We start from the raw sequence: 22,889 nt of genomic DNA, 5'->3' as shown, positions 1-22,889 counted from the left end.
GAGCGTCCTCTCCGGCTCGACCTGCTACACCGTCAGCTCCATCAGCTGTTGTCAGCAGCCCCACCCCACCCCCACCTCCGCCACGCCCTTCCTCACGACCCAAACTGCCTCCTGGGAAACCTAGCATGGGGGACGTGGTACGTGATGATATCTTTGTTTACACTTGACTTACTACACACTGTAATAACACCCTACTTGCACAGTAACCACTCTTCTTATATATATAAAAAAAACAGTGTAGGCGATATGGTACGTGATACAGTAATAAAAACCTCAAACCTCATCAAGCAGCACACTCCTCCTCGTAAACAATACCTCTTTTATACTTTGTGGTACATCCCCAATTGACCTGTAGTAGATATTTGACCGTTAGTTTCAAGTGTTCTTGACGTTTAGCCCCCCAAAATAAAATAAAAATAGATGCTGAACTGTGAGGATGATTGAACATTACATGACTGATAATTAAATCATATCACTAATAGGATATCTAAAAATGGAATCGTATATTTCTTCTCTGTCACTCTGTCCCCGTGCAGAGCCGGCCTTTTAGTCCCCCGGTCAGTCACTCGTCCAGCCCCCCTCCAGTCGCCCCCCTGGCTCGGGCCGAGAGCACTTCCTCCATCTCCTCCAACAACTCCCTGAGTGCAGCCACCACCCCCACCGTCGGTAAAGATCTCACTGTCTCTGTGTCAGGTGTGTGTGCCACGTCATCTCTCTCATCACTACCTGTGCTACTCTACCTGTGCTACTCTACCTGTGCTACTGTACTTGTGCTACTGTACCTGTGCTACTGTACCTGTGCTACTGTACCTGTGCTACTGTACCTGTGCTACTGTTACAGTACTTGTGCTGTTACCTGTGTTGAGTGTTTGCTTCGGTCAATCTCTGTGCTGCTGCTGAGATGGCGGCGTCCATCGGCTGCCGGTGCTTTTCTGTGACTCTCTCAACTCTCTCTTTCAATAAATCCTCATGCACTCCTCCAGCCGAATTCTTGAGTTACCGTGTTCCCTCAGTGTAATGTATCACACTCACTCAGTGTACACTGCATTTCTGTGGATGCGGTAACGATTCTAAAGACTACAACATGCCTTAATATGTCGTAATGGAATGGTTAAATATACTGTAACCATTCACTCAGCTGGGGGAGAAGGTTATTGTCAGAAGAGCCTACAGTATATTACGAGGTAATTCAGTCAGTCATAAAGACACACATGGTATTAATCCCAGAGAGCGACATTTTAAATCATCCCTTTCAACGAAGCCTGATGTGGTAAATGTTTGCTGGGTACTTACTGTTTTGTTAGATACACTACCGTTCAAAAGTTTGGGGTCACTTGACATTTCCTTTTTTTTTTTTCGAAAGAAAAGCAACAAAAGAAATGGGCCATTAAAATGACATCACATTGATCAGAAATACAGTGTAGACATTGTTAATGTTGTAGATGACTGTTGTAGCTGGAAATGGCTGATATCTACGTAGGTGTACAGAGGCCCATTATCAGCAACAGCATCCTGGAGTCGCCTCTTCACTGTTGACGTTGAAACTGGTGTTTTGCGGGTGCTATTTAACGAAGCTGCCAGTGGAGGACTTGTGGGGCGTCTGTTTCTCAAACTAGACACTCTAATGTACTTGTCCTCTTGCTCAGTTGTGCACCGGGGCCTCCCACTCCTCTTTCTATTCTGGTTAGGGCCAGTTTGCGCTGTTCTGTGAAGGGAGTAGTACACAGTGTTGTACAAGATCTTCAGTATCTTGGTAATTTATCGCATGGAATAGCCTTTATTTCTCAGAACAAGAATAGACTGACAAGTTTCAGAAGCAGGTTCTTTGTTTTTGGCAATTTTGAGCCTGTAATCGAACCCACAAATGCTGATGCTCCAGATACTCAACTAGTCTAAAGAAGGCCAGTTTTATTGCTTCTTTAATCAGTACAACAGTTTTCAGCTGTGCTAACATAATTGCAAAAGGGTTTTCTAATTATCAATTAGCCTTTTAAAATGATAAACTTGTATTAGCTAACACAATGTGCCATTGGAACACAGGAGTGATGGTTGCTGATAATGGGGCCTCTGTACGCCTATCTAGATATTCCATTAAAAATCAGTTTCCAGCTACAATAGTCATTTACAACATTAACAATGTCTACACTGATCAATGTTGATGTTATTTTAATGGACATTTTTTTTTGCCTTTCTTTAAAAAACAAGGACATTTCTAAGTGACCCCAAACTGTTGAACGGTAGTGTATGTCATGTACTTTACATCCGTGAGTAGAACAGTAGAATATGATGATTTGCAACCTAAGTAGGCTTTGAGCAGAGAGCCCACAATTGAAATGCTGGTCATGCCTTGTGTGTTTCTCATCCCATAGATTTTTGTATTTGAGTTTTTCTCTCCACATTTTTTCGTCCATCCCATAATTTTTTCATTCACAACGTGCCCTCCTCACTGTGACACTGTCCGTTTTTTAAAATGTATTATTCATTTTCTTTGTTTTGATTTGCATTTATTTTGTTTTTTTGCTCTGTCCTTTTTGTTGCTTTTGGGCTGTCGCTTTTTTGTGATGTCAGAAGATGATGCTTTTGTAGACAAACTGCCCACGTTTGGGAGGCCCTTTGATTCCCTGGCAGGTACAGTAATAGTGTGGATGGAAGGAGGCTTTCTGAGTGGGCGGGGTGGTACCTGGGGGGTACTCTATACTTTGGATGGAGGGAGGCTGTCTGAGAGGAAGGGGGGTGGCACTCTTGGAGTGGTGAATGTTCCACCCAAGCTTTGAAGACCGTCTGATGTCATAGGTCCATCCATCCATTATAATGTTCTTGCTTTGTTTGTTTTTGTCAATCCATCTCAGAGTTGATGGCAGCTGTCATATGATGGGAGTAACTTTGAACTGACATATTGGAGTACGCCTCAGATTTAATTTCATTTTTCACTTTGATTAGTGTTGAATGAAAAGCATCCCAATGATAAAGCTGAAATGCCATTCATCTGTTTTTACCATCCCACTCCTGCAAAGGTTCTTTAAAAAAAACATTTTTTTTATGACTGTCCATCCTTTGCTGCCCACATCACCACGGCAACATCCATTTTTGTGTGATATGTGTGTACTGTATGGAGTGCACTGTGCACTGTGTTTTCAACCATGCTGTTACTCTGTGATGTGTGTGTGTTCCTGTGTGTAAAAAGTGTAGCCTGTCTGAAGAGCTTCTGTGGCATCTGTTGGCACTCTAGATCCACACACAAACTCACACACTCACACACACACACTCACACACTCTGTGAAAGAAACAGAGCCTCGCTGCTTTTGAAGTCTGGCAGGAGAATTAGCCTGAGTGTCTCCAACTGGTTGGTATTCATCGCGCCACCCTCTTCCTCACCACTCCGATCATCACAGACAGGCAGGCAGCCAGTGAGAGAGCTCTCCGGTGCCCATATCCCAACCTCTCCCCCTGATCCCCATCTGACCCCCCCTGTACTAGACCTCCCCTTAGCCTCTACCTTCTCACCCTCTCACTCCACCCATGGGAACATGTTTCTCCACTACTCTAACCATGCAACCCCCCATCAGAACACCTGTCTGCCATTCACCTCCACTCCATCCATCCATTCACAACCTCCCAAGGTCCCAACCACCCCCTCAGCGGTCACACCTTAACAGTGAGCCCAACAACTCCCTCCAGCACCCCTGGTTCTACCCTAATCATCGCCCCCTGGTGTACATCGTCAGGTACAACACCCAGAGTCCATTTATTCTGAAAGACTATGGCTGGTGTTACACAAAAGAAAACGGTCTACTATTGGCATGTGATGTAATGATAATGGTAATGAAGGGTTTTCTATAGCAGTGGGTAGATGAACGTTGTATGTGCAGTACGAACGATCTGCCAGGTATCGTTCCCAGTCAGTCCTCTCCAGGCTTGGCTTGTTTTCCCCACGCCCCTAGAGATCCGACCATCCACCAAGAGATACCTTATTTCACCTGGTCGTGCCCCCTCCCTCCCCCCCACACACACACACACACACATGTACCCGTTTCACACTACTGAGCTGAGCAGAGCTGGTCAACGCTTTTCTGACCTGGTTATGGATCCTTTGCTGCCTGGAACCATGCTGGAAAGGACAATGTAGAAAGGGATTATCCGAGCCAGTACAATACGGTTCAGGTCAGCACAATAGTGTGAAAGCTCGTAGGCAGCCGACACGAAGACACACACCATTTTGTTCTGGCATGGCACTGTTTTTGGCTTGCTGTGCCATGCCCCCACCTCACCTCACTGTGATGTGTGGTAGACCTGCCGTGTGACTCACGCTACTGTCCTTCTCTCTTCCTCCTCCCACCTCACCCACTCTCCCTTCCTCCTCTCCCTCCTCCCTCCCCCTTACCACAGAGAATGACCAGCCTTCCCTGGTTTGGTTTGACAGAGGACGGTTTTATTTAACCTTTGAAGGTAAGTTGTGTCTGCACAACGGCTAATTGTAGTGTGCACACTCACCCCGACCCGGCCCGGGCCTCATCTGTGCAAGCTCCCCCTCCTACTCCCTCCTTTCACCCCTCCATCCCATGGCCCGCCACTCACTGCCTCCAAGCTCATTCCCGAGCCTCTCTACATGCAGCCCCCTTGTCGTCTTTCTCACACTCCTCCTCGCGTCGTCATTCGTTCTCATTTCACATGCGGTGGCCGCAAGTCTGTCTTTTCCTGAAAGATCGTCATTCTTCAGGTACTAATCTTTAGATTTTGTCATCTTCTTTTTGTGTGGGCTCACTTCTCTTTGGTCTTCTGGGTTTTGATCTTTGATCTTGTCCCAATGATTCGGCATAAAAAGCATGTCTGGATTACGCATGATCTCACTCACTCACTCACTCACTCACTCACTCACTCACTCACTCACTTTCTGTCTCTCGTCTTACTTTCTGTCTTTTCAGTGTTTCTGAATCACAATGAAACTGGCCTTTATTAGTCCTCATAAATATAGCGAAACCTGGAATTGTACTCTGTGTACAGTTGTACAACCAGTGTTGAGGGACTTTACATAGTGCATCCAAATATTTATTTCACAAGCAAAGACGATCAGATGTTATGGATGAAAAACCACCAATCATACACAGGTATTGGTTCTCATTTAGATCATTTTTAATCACAGTGGTTCTCTCACACGCGCTTTGGCTCTTCATCTTCATCGATACACTGCCGCTGAGAGAGAGAGATGGTAAACTGGAACTGGGGTGTACTACAGGAAACGGGGTCGTATGGACAGAAATGTAGCGGAGCTGCTAAGAGAGGGATGAGAGAAGAGTAGCTTTGTTGGTTTGTGAGGACTGTAGACATTGTGTTTAATGCTGATAGTCTTTCTCTTTCTGCTTCTCATACTGTTTCCCTCTGGTCTACTTTCAGTCTGTTTCTCCGAGTCTCTCTATCTGTCTCTCCTTCCTTCCTTCCTTCTCTCTCTCTCTCCTTCCTCCTTTCTCTCTTTATTGCTATTAAATGTGTGTGTACTGATTAAAACAGGCTGCTCCAGGGGACCCAGCCCTCTCACCATGGGGGCCCAGGACACCCTTCCGGTGGCGGCAGCTTTTACTGAAACAGTCAATGCCTTCTTCAAGGGAGCCGACCCCAACAAGTAGGTCCACTCAGAGACCTCTTGATAAGAGAGATGTCTGTCAATGTATGTTTTGCTCTCTCTCTCTCTTTCTGTCTCTTTGTCTCTCTCTTTGTCTCTCTCTTTGTCTCTCTCTTTGTCCTCTTATCTCTCGCTCCCTTTATATTATCGCTGTCCCTTTCGTTCTCTTTCCCTCTCTTTTTGTCTTTGACTTTTTCTATATCTCCCTGCTTCACTCTTTGTCCCTCTCTCCCCCCTTCTAGACATTCTAACCACCTCCTCCTCCCCTGTCCCTGTCTAAAGGTGTGTTGTGAAGATCACAGGTGAGATGGTGCTGTCGTTTCCAGCGGGGATCACTCGGCACTTTGCCAATAACCCGTCCCCTGCCGTGCTAACCTTCAGCATAACCAACTACAGCCGGCTGGAGCATGTGCTGCCTAACCCCCAGCTACTCTGTTGGTAAAGGCCCACTGTAAACACCCCCTCATTATACTGGAACCCTCACGACATTATACACTTGGGGTGTTTATAATATGACATCATCACACTGTGGCTTTGACCTACTGTACCAGAAACACTATGAAGGTAAAGATCACTGGAATTTCCTCGTATATTATACCACTCACAACATCATGTGGCACTGTAGCATTTATAACAGCGTCAAATTGAACATTTTAAATCCATACTGTACTAAAACAATACACCCAACTCCAGTTCTGACTGGGCTCTGAGTCACTGTGAATTGGTCCCAGTGGTTTGACTAACCACCTGGTTTCCAAGGTTATTCTGCACTCTCGTACGTACAAGGCATCACGGTTGTTTTTGTGTAGCACGAGTTTCCGTTTGCAGTCTCTCCGGCGCTGCTGTAGCCCTGACCTCCGGGTGGTAGACGCAAATAGAACTCGTGCTGTACTCCGTTGTGTCTCTGGTGCGGAATAACGTTAAGATGGATCAATCATTAGATCATAGGATGAAATGCGTATTGTGTTCTGTTATTGGCCCACGTAGTGACACCGTCACAACACCCAACCCTGACTGCAAGAACTTCTGGGTGAACATGCCAAACCTGATGACCCATCTAAAGAGGGTGGCTGAGCAGAAACCCCAGGCCACATACTACAATGTGGACATGCTCAAGTACCAGGTCAGCAACTCTTGTACTCGATTATGCACAGTTTCTCTGGACATTTCTGTGTCGTTGATTCATCTCAATGGTTGTTGTGTGGGCAGGTATCGGCGCAGGGCCTCGTTTCGACACCCCTGAACCTGGCAGCCAGTTGGCGGTGTGTGCCCACCAGCACGGACCTCCGGATAGACTACAAATACAACGGCCGCGCCATGACGACACCCGTGGCTCTCAACAACGTCCAGTTCCTGATCCACGTGGACGGAGGGGTCACCAAGCTACAGGCTGTGCTTCCCCCCGCCGCCTGGTAAGACAGAGGAGGACACTGTGTGTCGGAACACAATACGTTTCTGTTGAATTTAATTGGATTGATTTGATAATTAAAAGTAGAAGGCTGCACCAGCCGGAGACAACCCATGACTCTATTGCTCAGCCCTGTGCTGAAGACCGCAATTTTGCAAGTTTGAAAAAGACAGTTTCCCAAACCCAGATTAAACCTATTCCTGGCTTTTAAAGAGTAACAGATTACGTTTGATTCTGTTCTTCCAGGAATGCAGAGCAGCAGAGAATCCTGTGGAAGATTCCTGATATTTCCCAGAAATCTGAAAATGGAGGTAAATAACCTTGTTTACACCAAAGCCCAGGAGAAATCACTAAAAATATCATACACTGAGTGTACAACACATTAGGAACACCTGCTCTTTCCATGACAGACTGATCAGGTGAAAGCTATGATCCCTTATTGATGTCACTTGTTAAATCCACTTCAAATCAGTGTAGATGAAGGAAAGGAGACGGGTTAAAGATGAAGGGGAGGAGACAGGTTAAAGATGAAGGGGAGGAGACAGGTTAAAGATGAAGGGGAGGAGACAGGTTAAAGATGAAGGGGAGGAGACAGGTTAAAGATGAAGGGGAGGAGACAGGTTAAAGATGAAGGGGAGGAGACAGGTTAAAGATGAAGGGGAGGAGACGGGTTAAAGATGAAGGGGAGGAGACGGGTTAAAGATGAAGGGGAGGAGACGGGTTAAAGATGAAGGGGAGGAGACGGGTTAAAGATGAAGGGGAGGAGACGGGTTAAAGATGAAGGGGAGGAGACGGGTTAAAGATGAAGGGGAGGAGACGGGTTAAAGATGAAGGGGAGGAGACGGGTTAAAGATGAAGGGGAGGAGTCGGGTTAAAGATGAAGGGGAGGAGTCGGGTTAAAGATGAAGGGGAGGAGTCGGGTTAAAGATGAAGGGGGGAGACGGGTTAAAGACCCTAATGCTTTGTACACTGTGTGTTAATCCTTGTTTCCACTAATGTACAAATCTTGTACCAATAACAGGTTCGAATACTTACTAGCTTGGCTTTGCATGACTAACTTTATTTGGGGTGTATGTTTAGGAATTAAAATCCTTATGAGCAGAGTGCGAATTACACCATGACATTTCGGGGGTCGTGCCCAATTTTTTTTTTTTAAGTGGGCTAATGATAAAGGTCGTCCTTTAAAAGGTACGAATGAATGACCTTTTAATGTGGCATGACACAACCCGTCATGATATTTTCATCTGATTTGTCAAACAAATCACTTAAATGTAGACTACCCCTGCATGTTTGGCCTCTCCAAAAGAATTCCAGCATCCAAACCGCATGTATACTCGCGCCAAGCGACGAATCGAAATAGACATCTGTTACAAAAAAAACAAAAAGTGTTCCTAATGACATTCGGTGATTTGCCATCGATTTAGGTCTACATTAATTGATGCGTGTTGCTGACAAAATGTACCTTTTTTGTAGCCTGAACAGTCGGGACACCTGAAATGGGGCTGAAACTACCCCGGGGGAAAAAACAGGATTGCCACCATTACACACCTAGTCAATTTACTAGACTAGGCTACAGTGTGTATTACCATGCACATCAAATAGGTCTACTGGTAGCCAGTGATTTTCTTTTTTAAACCTTTATTTAACCAGGCAAGTCAGTTAAGAACAAATTCTTATTTTCAATGACAGCCTAGGAACAGTGGGTTAACTGCCTGTTCAGGGGCAGAACGTCAGATTTGTACCTTGTCAGCTCGGGGATGTGAACTTGCAACCTTCCGGTTACTAGTCCAACGCTCTAACCACTAGGCTACCCTGCCGCCCCAGGTGATGTAGTGGCAATAAAATAAAAGTGGGTAAACTGTGTGATTAACGTTTCCTATACTTTCAATGCGTTTTTCTGGAAAAGATGGTTAAACGGCATTTACTGGCTTACCCTCCACTAGGCTTACACCACAGCTGGCAGCCTAACCTCTCAGCCGAGGCAATTTTACACACATGAACACACGCAGAACAGGCAGCCTACATTCAATATAATATAAGAGTTGAATCCAAACATGTTTACACCCTCGTTCATGAGTTGTCCATAATTCACGAGTTAATGCTTGGAGTCTTCTCAGATGGCCTGACATAAAACACTACCTGACTTTCCTTTCATGAATGACATTTATGACGGTGTTATTTGTCATTATTAAGCTTTTAACAATTGAATTAGAAGATTTCACCTAAACCCTGTAAGATTCCTGGATATTGGAGATCTCTGAAAATGCACTGTAAGTGTAACTATGCCTTCGTAACATTTCATTGTGTTAAACCGTGAAAACAGTTCTCATGGGCACACAGATCCCAAATAATGTAGGCCTATGCCATTGCAAAATCGAGAGGAATAATGTTGTTCCTCTTCTAACTTAAGGAGTCACCTTATAGGCCTATTGTCATTTAACGTATACCCTACTTCAGGGTTTCCCCAAGGGCTGCACATTTTGGTTTTTACCCTAATACTACACAGCTGATTCAAATCGATCAAAGCTTGATGATTAGGGGATTATTTGAATCAGCTGTGTAGTGTTAGGGTAAAAACTAAAAAATGCACCCCATTGGGGTCCCGAGAACAGAGTTTAGGAAACCTACTTGTTGGATGGAATGGATGCGCATTGGTGTCTAGCCGTAGGCTTGTTGTCTAGTGACGTTGTTGACCATCATCAGCTGATCCAGGGGAAAAAAAAAACGAAAAGAAAATGATAAAGCTAAATAAATGATCCATGGATGACACGGAGAACAACAGTACCCCCCGCTCAACCTGAAAAACGAAGCAATGAGCTCTCTAAATAGCTGACTGACAAAAGCAAACGATGAGGAGGCATAGGCTATTTTTTTTAAATCAAGGACACGTGGCAAACAAATGGCGAAAATGAAGAAGTACAGGGGAAAATCTATATGTGAAGGAGCTCAGCTGTTCAACAACAATTCAACACTACTGGGTGGACAACGCTGTCACATGTCAATAAACGGTTTGAACCATGACAGAGAGGTGGGGGTGTTCGTTTCATTTGGAAGCTTTTATTTTCATATTTACCACTGTAAAACATATTTACCACAAAATTTGAAACAAATAGGAGAATGCATTTAGGGGAGCTGAGCCTCCCCTGGCCCCTTCACAATTTGTAATTTGCACCTTGCGTAAGAGTCTATAGACACACCTGTGCGTCAATCAAAGAAACATAATACACAAATTCCATCAGTTTAAACTAGAGATATATGCAGTGGAAGGTGGCTGAGCTACTATTCAGCGGTGTTTGCCAGACCATGAGACATCCCGACAAATAATCTGTAGCATCCGAACCGTTTAGGCTACAGACGAATATGACTCTCACGAACACAATGGTGTTCTCTGTTTTGCTTTACGACCCCCACAAGTGTCACGGGACTCATCTGAAGGCAACCCATACAAATGGATGGGAGTATGGAGATAGTTTTGTGCCAACAAAAATAAGGGTGTGTCCAAAAAAAACAAAAATATTTCCTGAGCTTTACTATTATCTCCTAGATATAGGACAGACACTTCAAAACCTTAATCCATATGATGTATTTACTATTATCTCCTAGATATAGGACAGACACTTCAAAACCTTAATCCATATGATGTATTTACTATTACCTCCTAGATATAGGACAGACACTTCAAAAAACCATATGATGTATTTTAATCCATATGATGATGTATTTACTATTACTAGATATAGGACAGATTAATCATATGATGTATTTCCTAGATATAGGACAGACACTTCAAAACCTTAATCCATATGATGTATTTACTATTACCTCCTAGATATAGGACAGACACTTCAAAACCTTAATCCATATGATTTATTTGTTTACTGTCTTCTTCCATGGTATGACCTTCTTAAAATAATTCTGTATGTTAGTGAAATAGAACCCCCCCATGTCTTCAACTTGTAGAGCTCCAGAGATGCATACATTATTTTGAATGTCATTATCTACGTGCGACCTTATAGAATTACTGTATGACATGCAGTTTCCCCGTTTACATGAGCTCACTGATGCCCCCTTCAGGCAGGAAGGAACAGACAAACTACAATCATGATATGCTACTGTGTGCTGTGGAGTTGTGTGTTTTGAGATGTCTGTGCATATAGTAAAAAATAAAGCATTGTATTTGTAACATGTTGTCTCACAAACTCAGTGCTACAACTCCTAGCATACTGATGAAGAAATTTTTTTTTTTTGTATGGCTGTCATGTTGAGCCGGTGTCCCTCTCGCTGTGCGTCCCCAGGCGTTGGCTCATTGTTGGCACGGTTCCAGCTGTCGGAGGGTCCCAGTAAGCCCTCTTCCCTGGCGGTCCAGTTCACCAGTGAGGGCAGCACTCTGTCGGGCTGTGATATAGAGCTGGCAGGGCCCGGGTACCGCTTCTCACTCGTCAAGAAGAGGTTCGCAGCAGGTGAGAGACCCTGTTCTAAACAATGGAATAGTAGGATCACTGAGTGACCAACTTGAATAAGCGTGTTCATTTGTCATACTACGCTGTTGTAATACAATATTAACATGCAATATGTTTTGGATTTGGCACAAAAAGCGTATCGAACGTATAGTAATCTAAGCATGTTTGTCATTTTCAGGAAAATACTTGGCAGACAACTGATACTCAACCCTACTACTGCACAACACTACTGAACAAATACACTGAAACGTCATCATCTCAATGGACTTCGACTGAGTAATGGAAACCTACAACACCACCACCTCCCTACAGACAGACATACAAACACTCCTTTCTAAACCCGCGAGATAGACAGGCCCAGGTCACACCGCCTACTGTACCCAGCAGTATTGTATAACTTGCATTTAGCGTTGTGGACAGTTTTAAAGGTGTAATTATTGTATTTGTAAAATGTATTCATTTCAGAACATCTGTATTGCTGCAGTTATAGACACCCATCCCAGGTTTACCCTCTCTAAAGCTACATGCCTCTGTCTCCCTCCCCTCTCCAAGATGTGATGTTGTTTAACCCTTAACGCAGCTGCCTAGCTAATCAACCGCACCGCAACCACAAACCCACGGTTTCAATGGTGAACAAAACTCTTATTTATTTTAGACGCATTAACAAAGATGTTATGCTACGAGAGGATGAGGATGCATGTAAAATAAAGACTGCTTGGTTGTGTCATTGCGTGAACTATAGATGAATAGGCGCACCATGATGTGAGAGGTTTCGCTCTCGCCAAAATCTTTTCAAAATAAGCCCAGTGTGCTTCGTTTTGGACTTAAGCTTTGTAGCCTGCCTTCCCGCCTTTGGGACGACTCCTCCCAATGTTAGGGCGGAGACCTGAGCATCTCGTCATAATATACAGATCTCTGGCTTTAACAGAGGGGCTAGTTCTTCCTCATGCTGCCTCTCGCATGCCTGTGATTGGACGCAGTTAGAGCTACCATAGGATTCTGGGTAATGGAGTTTTTATACGGTTAGCTTTAACGGTTGATTTGTTAGCATGCCCTCTACAAAGGCACAACAGGGTCTCCTTTCTTTGAATGCACTGATTTGATGCCCGGTTTGAAAACATTTACTCTCATAATTCTAATATCCTGAGTAGTTGGGCAGCTGCAACAATAAGTCAATTTCCTGGTTGCAATATAAAACAAATATAAGACGTTTTCCCTTTTAGAAAAACCTGTACAAAGTGTCATTTTAAAATTGATAATATATATCTTAAAGGGCGTTTTGGTGTTTTCCTTGTATTGTCAAATAGCCTTTGTTGTTCCTGAGACAGCAGTGGTAGACTTACTTCAGAGTACATTACAGCATTCTATTTTTATTTATTGATGATAATGATTTATTGTATAAAGTATGTGATTCTGTATATGAATATAATTTGATGGTATCACCATTTAGAATCCTTAAAGGTATACATATTGGAATTATCTTTTTTGTTATTTGTGTAGTTGGGTAACCTGTGTACAGTATAAGGTATAATTTTTTGAATTTATTTGAGATATAATTTTTTTAAACTCAAGTGCAACAGACAATTTGAGGTATATATGGCCATTAGGTGGGAGGGGGTATAAAATGACAAGGGAAAAAAACCCAGATGAATAACGACCTGGATGTGTACGTCATGCTTTATGAAAGTTCTGACCATGGATCGTCAGTCAGCTTTTGACCATTTTAGGCCCTATTCCCATTCACCGCGATGCGTTCCTACCCACCTGAAAACCCCTGAATGGATATTACTCTGCATCAAACAGCATGACCACTCCCCTTCAGATCAAACCAACCAGCGCTTGAATCCATGGCTTTATTTTGCATAATGGTAACGGTCTCTGTGAGATGACATGGTGACGAGGTTTTTGGAGGGAGGTTAGATGACCAAAACGCTTTTTGTATTTATGTGTGTGTACTCCAGACAGTCCTCTATAAGAGCGAGAAATAAGCTGAATATTTTTAAAACTGACACAAAAAAAAAATCTTCTTTCATGTGAAGAGCACTGTGCTGATGTTATTAACTCCCTGAATGCTCTGATCTTCAACATAGAGAACAAAAATGTGTGTGATGACATTTAACCTAAGAGGTCTCCTCATATAGGCATCGTAAGTATGTCAAAAAATAATGTCTGTGCTTCGTGAAGCTACATAGCACCATTGATTGTGCCTGTCATAGAAGTGTCTTAGAGGGTGTTGCGCTGTGATTACATGTTGATTGCATGTTGTCTGAACATAAAGCGGGCGTTTCTATGTAAGGCGTTAATGAATGGTGTGGTGCAGCTCTCCGTACAGCAGTCGAGTAACAAGGGTTCGAGCGAAAGTTTTCCGGCATGGATAATATAATGTACTTCTACATACAGTTACGGTATAGTCCTGAAGTCAAGTGCTCCACCAACCAACTCTGTGACCTATTGTTTTATTAAATGTGAGAACTGAAGAGCAGAGAGTGTGTCTGTGTGTGGCGTGCTAAGCCAGACTGCTTTAGGTTCTGTACTCGTTCTCTATCAAACACCTGTGCAAGCTGTGTTTGTACAGACCAATGTTAAGAGGAACTGATGGGGAAACTTAAGTTTGCTTCTTTCCAACCAAAAAAAAAAACAAACAATAAAAGTTACGAGCTGGACACACGTTGTATGGAGCTCTCTTTTCTCTTTGCAACTCGCAACGGAAGTGTTTCTCCCCTCTCGAATGCAGTCTATTCAATATGTCCTCCACCCATTTTGAGTTCTGATGTGCGGCACAGCCCGTCGAGGTTGGCTGTAAAACTGCATCGTCTTTTAAGCCTTCCTGCGAATACGCAGCTGTTTATGATTGTGTGCTACGAGGGATGTCAAACGGAGATGTTACTGTATCATGATTAGCCTTGTGGTTTAATTCAATGTCCTGTATATATTTCTGTTTGCTTCGTTTATATTTCTATGGATATATTTGGGTTTTTTTTTTCATCTATTTGTGTTATCCAATGCACAGGATACTGAATATGCAATTGTTTAATGTGACGTACCGTACTAATGACATGTTATAAACGTATGCGGGATGACCTACTATGCTATCAAGATTTTCAATCATTGTCCGTTTTCTTGGAAATAAAGTAGGCGTATCAATTTGCTTGCATTCTATTATTTTGGTCCAATTCAGTATGGATGTAAATGATTTCCTTTCAATAACCTTAATGGTTGTGACTTGTCGAGGAAGAATTAGAATTCTGCACTTCCTAATATTGAGTTGCACCCCCCCAGAACAGCCTCAATTCGTCGGGGCATGGACTCTACAAGTTGTCTGAAAGAGAAAGGGATGCTATGGAGTCCTATGTTGAATTCAATGCTTCCCACCGTTGTGTTAAGTTGGCTGGATGTCATTTGGGCGGTGGACCATTCTCGATGCACACAGGAAACGGTTGAGTGTGAAAAACCCAGCAGCATCGCAGTTCTTGACACACTCAAACTGGTGCCCCTGGCAACTACTACCATACCCAGTTCAAAATAACTTAAATATTTTGTCTTGCCCATTCACCCTCTGAATGGCACACACAATCCATGTCTCAGTTGTTTTAAGGCTTAAAAATCCTTCTTTAACCCGTCTCCTCCCCTTCATCTACACCGATTAAAGTGGATTTAAGCTGTGACATTAATAAGGGATCATAGCATCACCTGATCAGGAAATGTTTTGTACACTCGGTGTATTTCCTCTGCCAAACATTCCGATCATCTTCTCCCAGAGGATGAAATATGAGGTTACAAAAATGTCATCCCTCTCAAATTCATAGACCGAGATAGTTTCAAGGACTGACTATCCATAATATCAACATTATAGTTCTAATAGTGTTTCGAAGCTATGCGTTTTACATTTACTTTGTTTACAATCTTACATTTTGGATTCTGATGGGGTATGACAGTTGAACTATGTTCACGAGGCCTAATAAAATGTGTGTGGCAACTGCAGACTGCTCATTTTAAGATCGATTGAGGTGAGCTTATGACTAACAGTATGTTGAGAAAGAATGCCGTGAGTCAAAATGGTCCTTCTGTAGCTCAGTTGGTAGAGCATGGCGCTTGTAACGCCAGGGTAGTGGGTTCGATTCCCGGGACCACCCATATGTAGAATGTATGCACACATGACTGTAAGTCGCTTTGGATAAAAGCGTCTGCTAAATGGCATATATTATTATTATTATTATTATTATTATTATGATCAAAGAGTTGCAGTAATCCACAGTGAATTAAAGCGTCACACTGTTACTCACGTAACAGAGAAGTAAAAGGATCACACTCCCATGCATGTCAAGCATGTAAGGACATTTATTAGACTAGGGCTAGCAAAATATATCGTACGATCAGGACTAGTCTTTTCAAAAAGTTACATGAAAGTCCCTGAATTCAGCTTTGGTTCTTAACTCTCTCATCATTGACACATTTAACAGAGGCTGGTTTCCATCCTGTGCATAAACTTCACGAGATACAAACTATGACGGGGGAACAGTTCCTCTTTGTAATCCACACACACAGACACGACCTGTAAAAGTCCCCTCAACCACTACTATGTACTACATCTATGATAACAACTAGCTAAAAAGCTCTATCTTTATTAATTAAGCTCTTATTTCATGCATCTATTTTTGATTATCCTGTGCAAGTATTGTGATTGGCTGAAATGGTTGAGGATATAGTATAAAACCTCACTTTTTTCCCCTATGGATGCATTGGTTTTACCTCACCGGGTGAAGGGAGTTTGGACATTTTAGACCGTTCCAAGGTCGTATAGTGACACCGGGGCACAGGGTGAGATAAAACAAATGCACCCTATTTCTGTTTTTCATGAAGAAGGTAAGACCGGTTTGGATAGGAGGAGAGCAAGTCTGTTTAGGAGGAGTTGAAAGGTTAACCACAAAGACACTCAGGTCTCAACAGAGATATGCGAGGTCACTCTTCTTGCAGCCCATTTTGCAGCACACTGTGGTCAGCATGTGGTTCAGGTCCCGTCTGCTGAACTCTGACCCCAGGTTGGCCGTCAGGTCCTCCAGGCTGCTCTGCTGCAGCTCCCCATTTGCCAAATCTGCACATGACATTGATCAATATCATTAATTATCACATAAAAATAGCATGCTATTACAGTCCAATATGAGTTCAGGTATTTCATACCATCTTGCTTTACAAAAACACCTATTTAAGAATGAAAGCAGTCAACAAACACATGTTACGCAAAGCCAGAAATATATTTTCTCTCTCACTGCTTGCTGATTGTCTATGAGTGGTATTTCATATGAAGTCTATGTTTAACAGTGTAATTGCTATACGTGGTCCTGCCAAATGAGGAAGCCCCTAAATGATTGTACAGGTTTTGCCGATGCTATCTGTCTTGTCCAGAATCTGTTCCTCTAACTGGTTCTAATGAGCATGGCTAATATGCTAACTGGGTTAGCCTGGTGCTGTCTGTCCAGTGGGAACATGCTGGCTGACCCTGATAGCGTCACCTCGCTCCCACTGGGTTTGAATGTTCCAGAGGACTGTACAACGTAACAGACCTCCATGACCCAGCCAGAGGGTCAGCTTCCTTCCTGACTGACTGACTGCACACCCCACTGGAGCAGCGTCACTGTACATCACTGCAGACAGACCCCAATCACTGACTCACAGACTGTAAGTCGCTTTGGATAAAAGCGTCTGCTAAATGGCATATATTATTATTATTATTATTATTGTCTGGTCAATTCATGTAATTATGTTCATCAAGTGGAATAACCCCTGACGTAAAGTGTGAGTGGAAATCTGAGTTTAAGTGACGATACTAAATTAAATGCGTTTAAAGAAGGTTTGTAAACCTAAGCATGTAATGAAAAGGGGTAACATGGAAAAGTAGTCAGGAGGAGAAAGTGAAACGTGGGGGTAACAGAGATTCTAACAGAGGTTTTAACGTAGAAGGTAGAGATGGTTAACTCACCCTCCAGTTGCTCCGGTTGGTCGAGAAGCCGTCTCCAACGGGAGCCTCCACAGGTGTAGACGACGGCCCTGAGAAACTCTCTGCCACACAGCTTCACTAAGCTCACCTCCGCCGTCACCTGGCTCAACCCCACTGCCACACACAGCAGCAGGGGCAGTGTTACTGGCAACACACGCATCACGCCTGGCTGGATTGATATCTGTGGGTCACTGTGTGAGGGTGTGTGTATCTGTGTTCGCCCGCACACGGATTGTCTCTCTGGTCTACTTCTTTCTCTTCTTCTTGTTGTCTCTGTGTTTCTCTCTGTCACTCTTGCTGAGGCGATAACACAGTGGATTGATTTCTGGATCAAGGCGTGCATTTCCTCCTATATATACCATCCTCCTTTCAGCTCATCAGTGGACCCCCCTCCCTCCCCAATCCCTTCCCCACCTCATACCCACTATCTCTCGTTCCTCGCCCCCCCACCCTGCATGGTCTCTTCCAGTCAAATTATTTTATGTTTCCGGTCATGTCCACCATCACCAATTGTGATCTGACTGAGAGTGAGTCCCATCAGGTAATCAGTTCTTTACTGCCCCAATCTACAATCAGATTACCTGTCCAGAGGGGCGGAGGGTGCTCTCTCTACCTCTCCACTTTAACGAGTTGATTGCAGTGACCTTCCCTTTAAGGCACAGCTAATTCAGTCACATGTTGGGATAACCCCCAGCCAAACAGATGGCTCATGTGTTTCTAGTGTTTATGTCAGACATTTAACCTTGCCATAACAGAAGTTAAATGTCCCAAACTGAAGGGAAAGTGTAAATGCTGTCCTAGTTTTAGTGTTCTATTATATTGTGAAAATTATGTGAAATGACATCATGGCATGACATTAGTGGTTCCCTCAAGGGTAGTTTCCTCATTAGTTGACAGAAAATACATCCCTTATATTGTTTTGATGAATAGATATGCAGTCGTTAGTGAGTCTTCACACCCCTTGCACGGTATACACATTTCTATGCCTTAAAATTGGAATACTTTTTTTTTTAAATAATGATCTACACAACCTACTCAACATTTTCAAAGTGAAATAAATATTATAGAAAATGTTCCTAATTAACTACAAATAACAAAACAAAAATGTCTTGATTCCACCCCAGAGTTAATACTTGTTAGAAGCACCTTTGGCAGTGATAACAGCTGTGAATCATTTTGAAAAATAACTCTTAGGGCAACATTTATATATATAAAAAAAGGTTATTTCTCAAGCTCAGAAAATTTGGTTGGGAGTCATTGATAGACAGAAATATTCAAACCTTGTCTCTGATTTTCAGAAATGATACTGGACAATTCAGAAAACACTCAATTCCTATTTGCAGCATCATGTTATGGGTATGCTTGTCCCCGGCAGGGACTGGGGAGTTTGTCATGATCAAAATAAATATGAAAGGAGCAGACAAAAAGTTAGAGGAAACCCTACCTCAGAATACCTGACCGGGACAATTAGAAATGTTTTTATGCCAATAGGTGTTATGTGTTCCTGAATGGTCTATAGACAAGGTTTGAATAATGCTGTCCTATAATGACTCCCAACCAAATTTACTGAGCTGGAGCAATTTTGACAAAAACAATAGATCATGATCATGACAAACTCTCCAGTCCCTGCCGGTGACAAGCATACCCATAACATGATGCTGCAACCACAACACTTGAAAATACAGACAACTTTGTTTCCCTAAGAGTTGTGCGAAGTTCGTAGAATCTTATTCAAAATTATTCACAGCTGTAATGGCTGCCAAAGGTGCTTTCACCAAGTATTAACTCTGGGGTGTGAGGATATCTTCATTTTTTTAATTATTATTAATTTGGAATTGATTTGAAAAAATCCATCACTTTTGAAATGTGGAGTAGGTTGTGTACATTGGTAGAAACAAATGTAATAAATGTTTTGATTTAATTTTAAGGCAGCAAAATGTGAAGACTGTGCAAGGGGTGTGTACACTTGACACACTTCCACAAGATCTGATTATGCAAATTGTATCTAATCTGAATAAGACATATTTTCTGTTTTTCTCTAATAAGAACATCAAGGTCTTACAAAATGTTTTAATTTACACTTTGCTGTAACATTGTAAATCTTTTTTATCTTATGTAAAAGTAAGAGCTTGATCAATATTAATTTGAATTTTACTATTCGTAATTGTCTCTGGTTTTTCCATCACAGCTCATAAAAACCCCAGTACTCAACAACACAATAAGCTCTTGTTTGATAAGTAATTGACAGGCTCCCAATAAATCAACTATGTAACACATAAATCAACAATTATGTAACACATAGGATGCACCAATTACTCAAACAAGCTAATCAGTGAGGTGCTTTGTAATTGATTACATGGACAAGAGGCATACAGTACCAGTCAAAAGTTTGGGCACACCTACTCATTCAAGGGTTTTTCTTTATTTTGACAATTTTCTACATTGTAGAATAATAGTGAAGACACCAAAACTATGAAATAACACATATGGAATCATGTAATAACCAGAAAAAAAGTGTTAAACAAATCAATATATTTTTTAGATTTTAGATTCTTCAAAGTATCCACCCTTTGCTTTGATGACAGCTCTGCACACTCTTGGCATTCTCTCAACCAGCTTCATCTGGAATGCTTTTCCAACACTCTTGACGGAGTTCCCACATATGCAGAGCACTTGTTGGCTGCTTTTCTTTCACTCTTCGGTCCAACTCATCCCAAACCATCTCAATTGAGTTGTGGTCGGGTGATTGTGGAGGTCAGGTCATCTGATGCAGCACTCCATCACTCTCCTTCTTGGTCAAATAGCCCTTTGACAGCCTGGAGGTTTGTTGGGTCATTGTCCTGTTGAAAAACAAATGATAGTCCCACTAACCGCAAACCAGATGGGATGGCGTATTGCTGCAGAATGCTGTGTTAGCCATGCTGGTTAAGTGTGCCTTGAATTCTAAATAAATCACAGACAGTGTCACCAGCAAGCCCCCCCATACCATCATACCACCTCCTCCATGCTTCACGGTGCCAACCACACATGCAGAGATCATCCGTTCAGCTACTCTGCATCTCACAAAGAAATGGCGGTTGGAACCAAAAATCTCAGACCAAAGGACAGATTTCCACCGGTCTAATTTCCATTGCTCAAGTTTCTTGGCCCAAGCAAGTCTCTTCTTCTTATTGGTGTCCTTTAGTAATAGTTTATATGCAGCTATTCGACCATGAAGGCCCGATTCATGCAGTCTCCTCTGAACAGTTGATGTTGACTTGATCTCTGTGAAGCATTTATTTGGGCTGCATTCTGAGGTGCAGTTAACTCTAATAAACTTTGGGTCTTCCTTTCTTGTGACGGTCCTCATGAGAGCCAGTTTCATCATAGCGTTTGATGGTTTTTGCAACTGCACAAATGTTCCACATTGACTGACATTCATGTCTTAAATTAATGATGGACAGTCATTTCTCTTTGCTTATTTGAGCTGTTCTTGCCATAATATGGACTTGGTCTTTTACCAAGTAGGGCTATCTTCTGTATACCACCCCTACATTGTCACAACATTGGTTCAAACAGCACTTGGTGTTAAAGGAGATCATCAAAGACAAGGGTGGCCACCCGGATCACACTCTGTTCACACACACACACACACACACACACACACACACACACACACACACACACACACACACACACACACACACACACACACACACACACACACACACACACACACACACACACACACACACACACACACACACACACACACACACACACACACACACACACACACAAAACGCTGCTGTTCCATGTATATAGAGACATTAAACACTGGACTGTTTATTTTATACTGTTCATATACTGTATTCATCACATACCTCATTCTAATATATCTACTACTGTACATATCATTCTTAGTATATATTTTTGGTGTTCAAACGCATGGATTGCATGTGGATTACTGACAACGTGTTATATGGGGTGTTAACTGCATTCCCAGCTAACAATTAGAGAGAGAGAACGTTTTTGTTATGTTACCCTTAATGTTCCCCAGATGTTTGTGTCGGTTATGTTAGTTATGGAAACATTCTATGGATGTTAGCATAAATCTCCTGGGAACCTATTTAGCCATTTGTGGGGTTAGAGTTAGGAGAACATTCCCTAAAAGTCAAACAGAATTTACCCAGAACGTTGTTGCCATGTTCTCTGAATTATGATATAGTAATATTGCAAGATTGCAAGAACATTCCTATGTCCAGTTTACTGAGGGGTAGGAGAACATTCCTACGTCCAGTTTACTGAGGGTTAGGAGAACATTCCTACGTCCAGTTTACTGAGGGATAGGAGAACATTCCTACGTCCAGTTTACTGAGGGTTAGGAGAACATTCCTACGTCCAGTTTACTGAGGGTTAGGAGAACATTCCTACGTCCAGTTTACTGAGGGATAGGAGAACATTCCTACGTCCAGTTTACTGAGGGTTAGGAGAACATTCCTACGTCCAGTTTACTGAGGGTTAGGAGAACATTCCTACGTCCAGTTTACTGAGGGTTAGGAGAACATTCCTACGTCCAGTTTACTGAGGGGTAGGAGAACATTCCTATATCCAGTTTACTGAGGGTTAGGAGAACATTCCTACGTCCAGTTTACTGAGGGGTAGGAGAACATTCCTCTATCCAGTTTACTGAGGGTTAGGAGAACATTCCTCTATCCAGTTTACTGAGGGTTAGGAGAACATTCCTACGTCCAGTTTACTGAGGGTTAGGAGAGCATTCCTACGTCCAGTTTACTGAGGGTTAGGAGAACATTTTTTTACTGTCAAGCAGGTTTATTTTCGGGACTGTTTTTCCCCGCACTTTAGTTTAGTAGATGAGTGTGTTTCCTCCGTTTTTTACTAGACTGCGTTTCTGTTTTCTTGTGGCTGCTTTTGTGGTCCTGTACCCGTTGCATTGGTGGACCAGTAATAAAAAGCCCTTCTTGGAATCCTTGCTCTCCTGCACCTGCCTCCACACCCACCTCTCCCAGGGAGATTCTGACAACAAAGAACATGGTCGCCAATGTTCTCAGAACATATTATATTATAGACACGTTTCATGGTAACGTTGCAGGACCATTTCTGTGTATCAGTTACCTGATGGTCCCAATGAATCGCCCCCCACCCCCTACAAAAAACACACACAAAAAATGGTTTCATTTCACCATGTTGCTGTTCGCAAGGACATGATTGGTGAACGACTGATAGCTCTTTGTCTGTTGGCAAGGGACAAAGTGTTTTCAACTTACATATTTGACTCATGATTACAGTTCATTTATACAGAAATGATTATTCACCATTCCTGACTTGGGAATTGAACTAACAGCCTCTTGGTCCACTGCATATTGATCTTTCTGCGACGCCGCCATGTTTGTGTCAGTTATCAGTTAA

The 22,889-nt window shown here is 42.7% G+C and overlaps 2 protein-coding genes across 13 annotated transcripts in view; one reads left to right on the top strand and one right to left on the bottom strand.

The window, feature by feature from the left end:
• The window catches only part of sgip1a (SH3GL interacting endocytic adaptor 1a), a 137,337-nt gene extending 122,704 nt beyond the window's left edge, over window positions 1–14,633 (top strand). For 7 of the 12 annotated variants that reach the window (XM_052480084.1, XM_052480075.1, XM_052480081.1 and 4 more), the window contains 10 exons: window positions 1–137; window positions 537–693; window positions 4,387–4,446; window positions 5,506–5,617; window positions 5,900–6,055; window positions 6,605–6,740; window positions 6,827–7,029; window positions 7,272–7,336; window positions 11,321–11,485; window positions 11,664–14,633. In XM_052480084.1, the coding sequence (XP_052336044.1) occupies window positions 1–137; window positions 537–693; window positions 4,387–4,446; window positions 5,506–5,617; window positions 5,900–6,055; window positions 6,605–6,740; window positions 6,827–7,029; window positions 7,272–7,336; window positions 11,321–11,485; window positions 11,664–11,686 (1,214 nt within the window). In that variant the 3' untranslated portion in view covers window positions 11,687–14,633. Of the gene's footprint in view, window positions 138–536; window positions 694–4,386; window positions 4,447–5,505; window positions 5,618–5,859; window positions 6,056–6,604; window positions 6,741–6,826; window positions 7,030–7,271; window positions 7,337–11,320; window positions 11,486–11,663 lie in introns of all 12 variants that reach the window. The other 5 variants (XM_052480077.1, XM_052480083.1, XM_052480082.1 and 2 more) reach the window with 5 other exon arrangements.
• Window positions 14,634–15,811: 1,178 nt separating this feature from the next.
• LOC118358686 (insulin-like peptide INSL5) lies at window positions 15,812–17,841 on the bottom strand. The gene is made up of 2 exons (XM_035736624.2): window positions 17,463–17,841; window positions 15,812–16,577 (listed from the first exon to the last, which is right to left on the bottom strand). Exons 1-2 carry the CDS (start codon window positions 17,821–17,823, stop codon window positions 16,426–16,428), a joined length of 513 nt encoding a protein of 170 aa, XP_035592517.1. The 5' UTR covers window positions 17,824–17,841; the 3' UTR covers window positions 15,812–16,425.
• Window positions 17,842–22,889: the final 5,048 nt, after the last annotated feature.

This window comes from Oncorhynchus keta, chromosome 26, assembly GCF_023373465.1.
Source record: "Oncorhynchus keta strain PuntledgeMale-10-30-2019 chromosome 26, Oket_V2, whole genome shotgun sequence".
Lineage (NCBI taxonomy): Eukaryota > Metazoa > Chordata > Actinopteri > Salmoniformes > Salmonidae > Oncorhynchus > Oncorhynchus keta.
Note: the sequence above shows the minus strand (reverse complement) of the source record. Positions and strands in the feature narration are given on the sequence as shown.

Coding starts and splice junctions, on each gene's coding strand:
- LOC118358686 (XM_035736624.2), bottom strand. CDS start 17,823: ATGCACGCCTTGATCCAGAAATCAATCCACTGTGTTATCGCCTCAGCA. Junction 16,578..17,462: donor CCAACCGGAGCAACTGGAGG/GTGAGTTAACCA, acceptor TGTCATGTGCAG/ATTTGGCAAATGGGGAGCTG.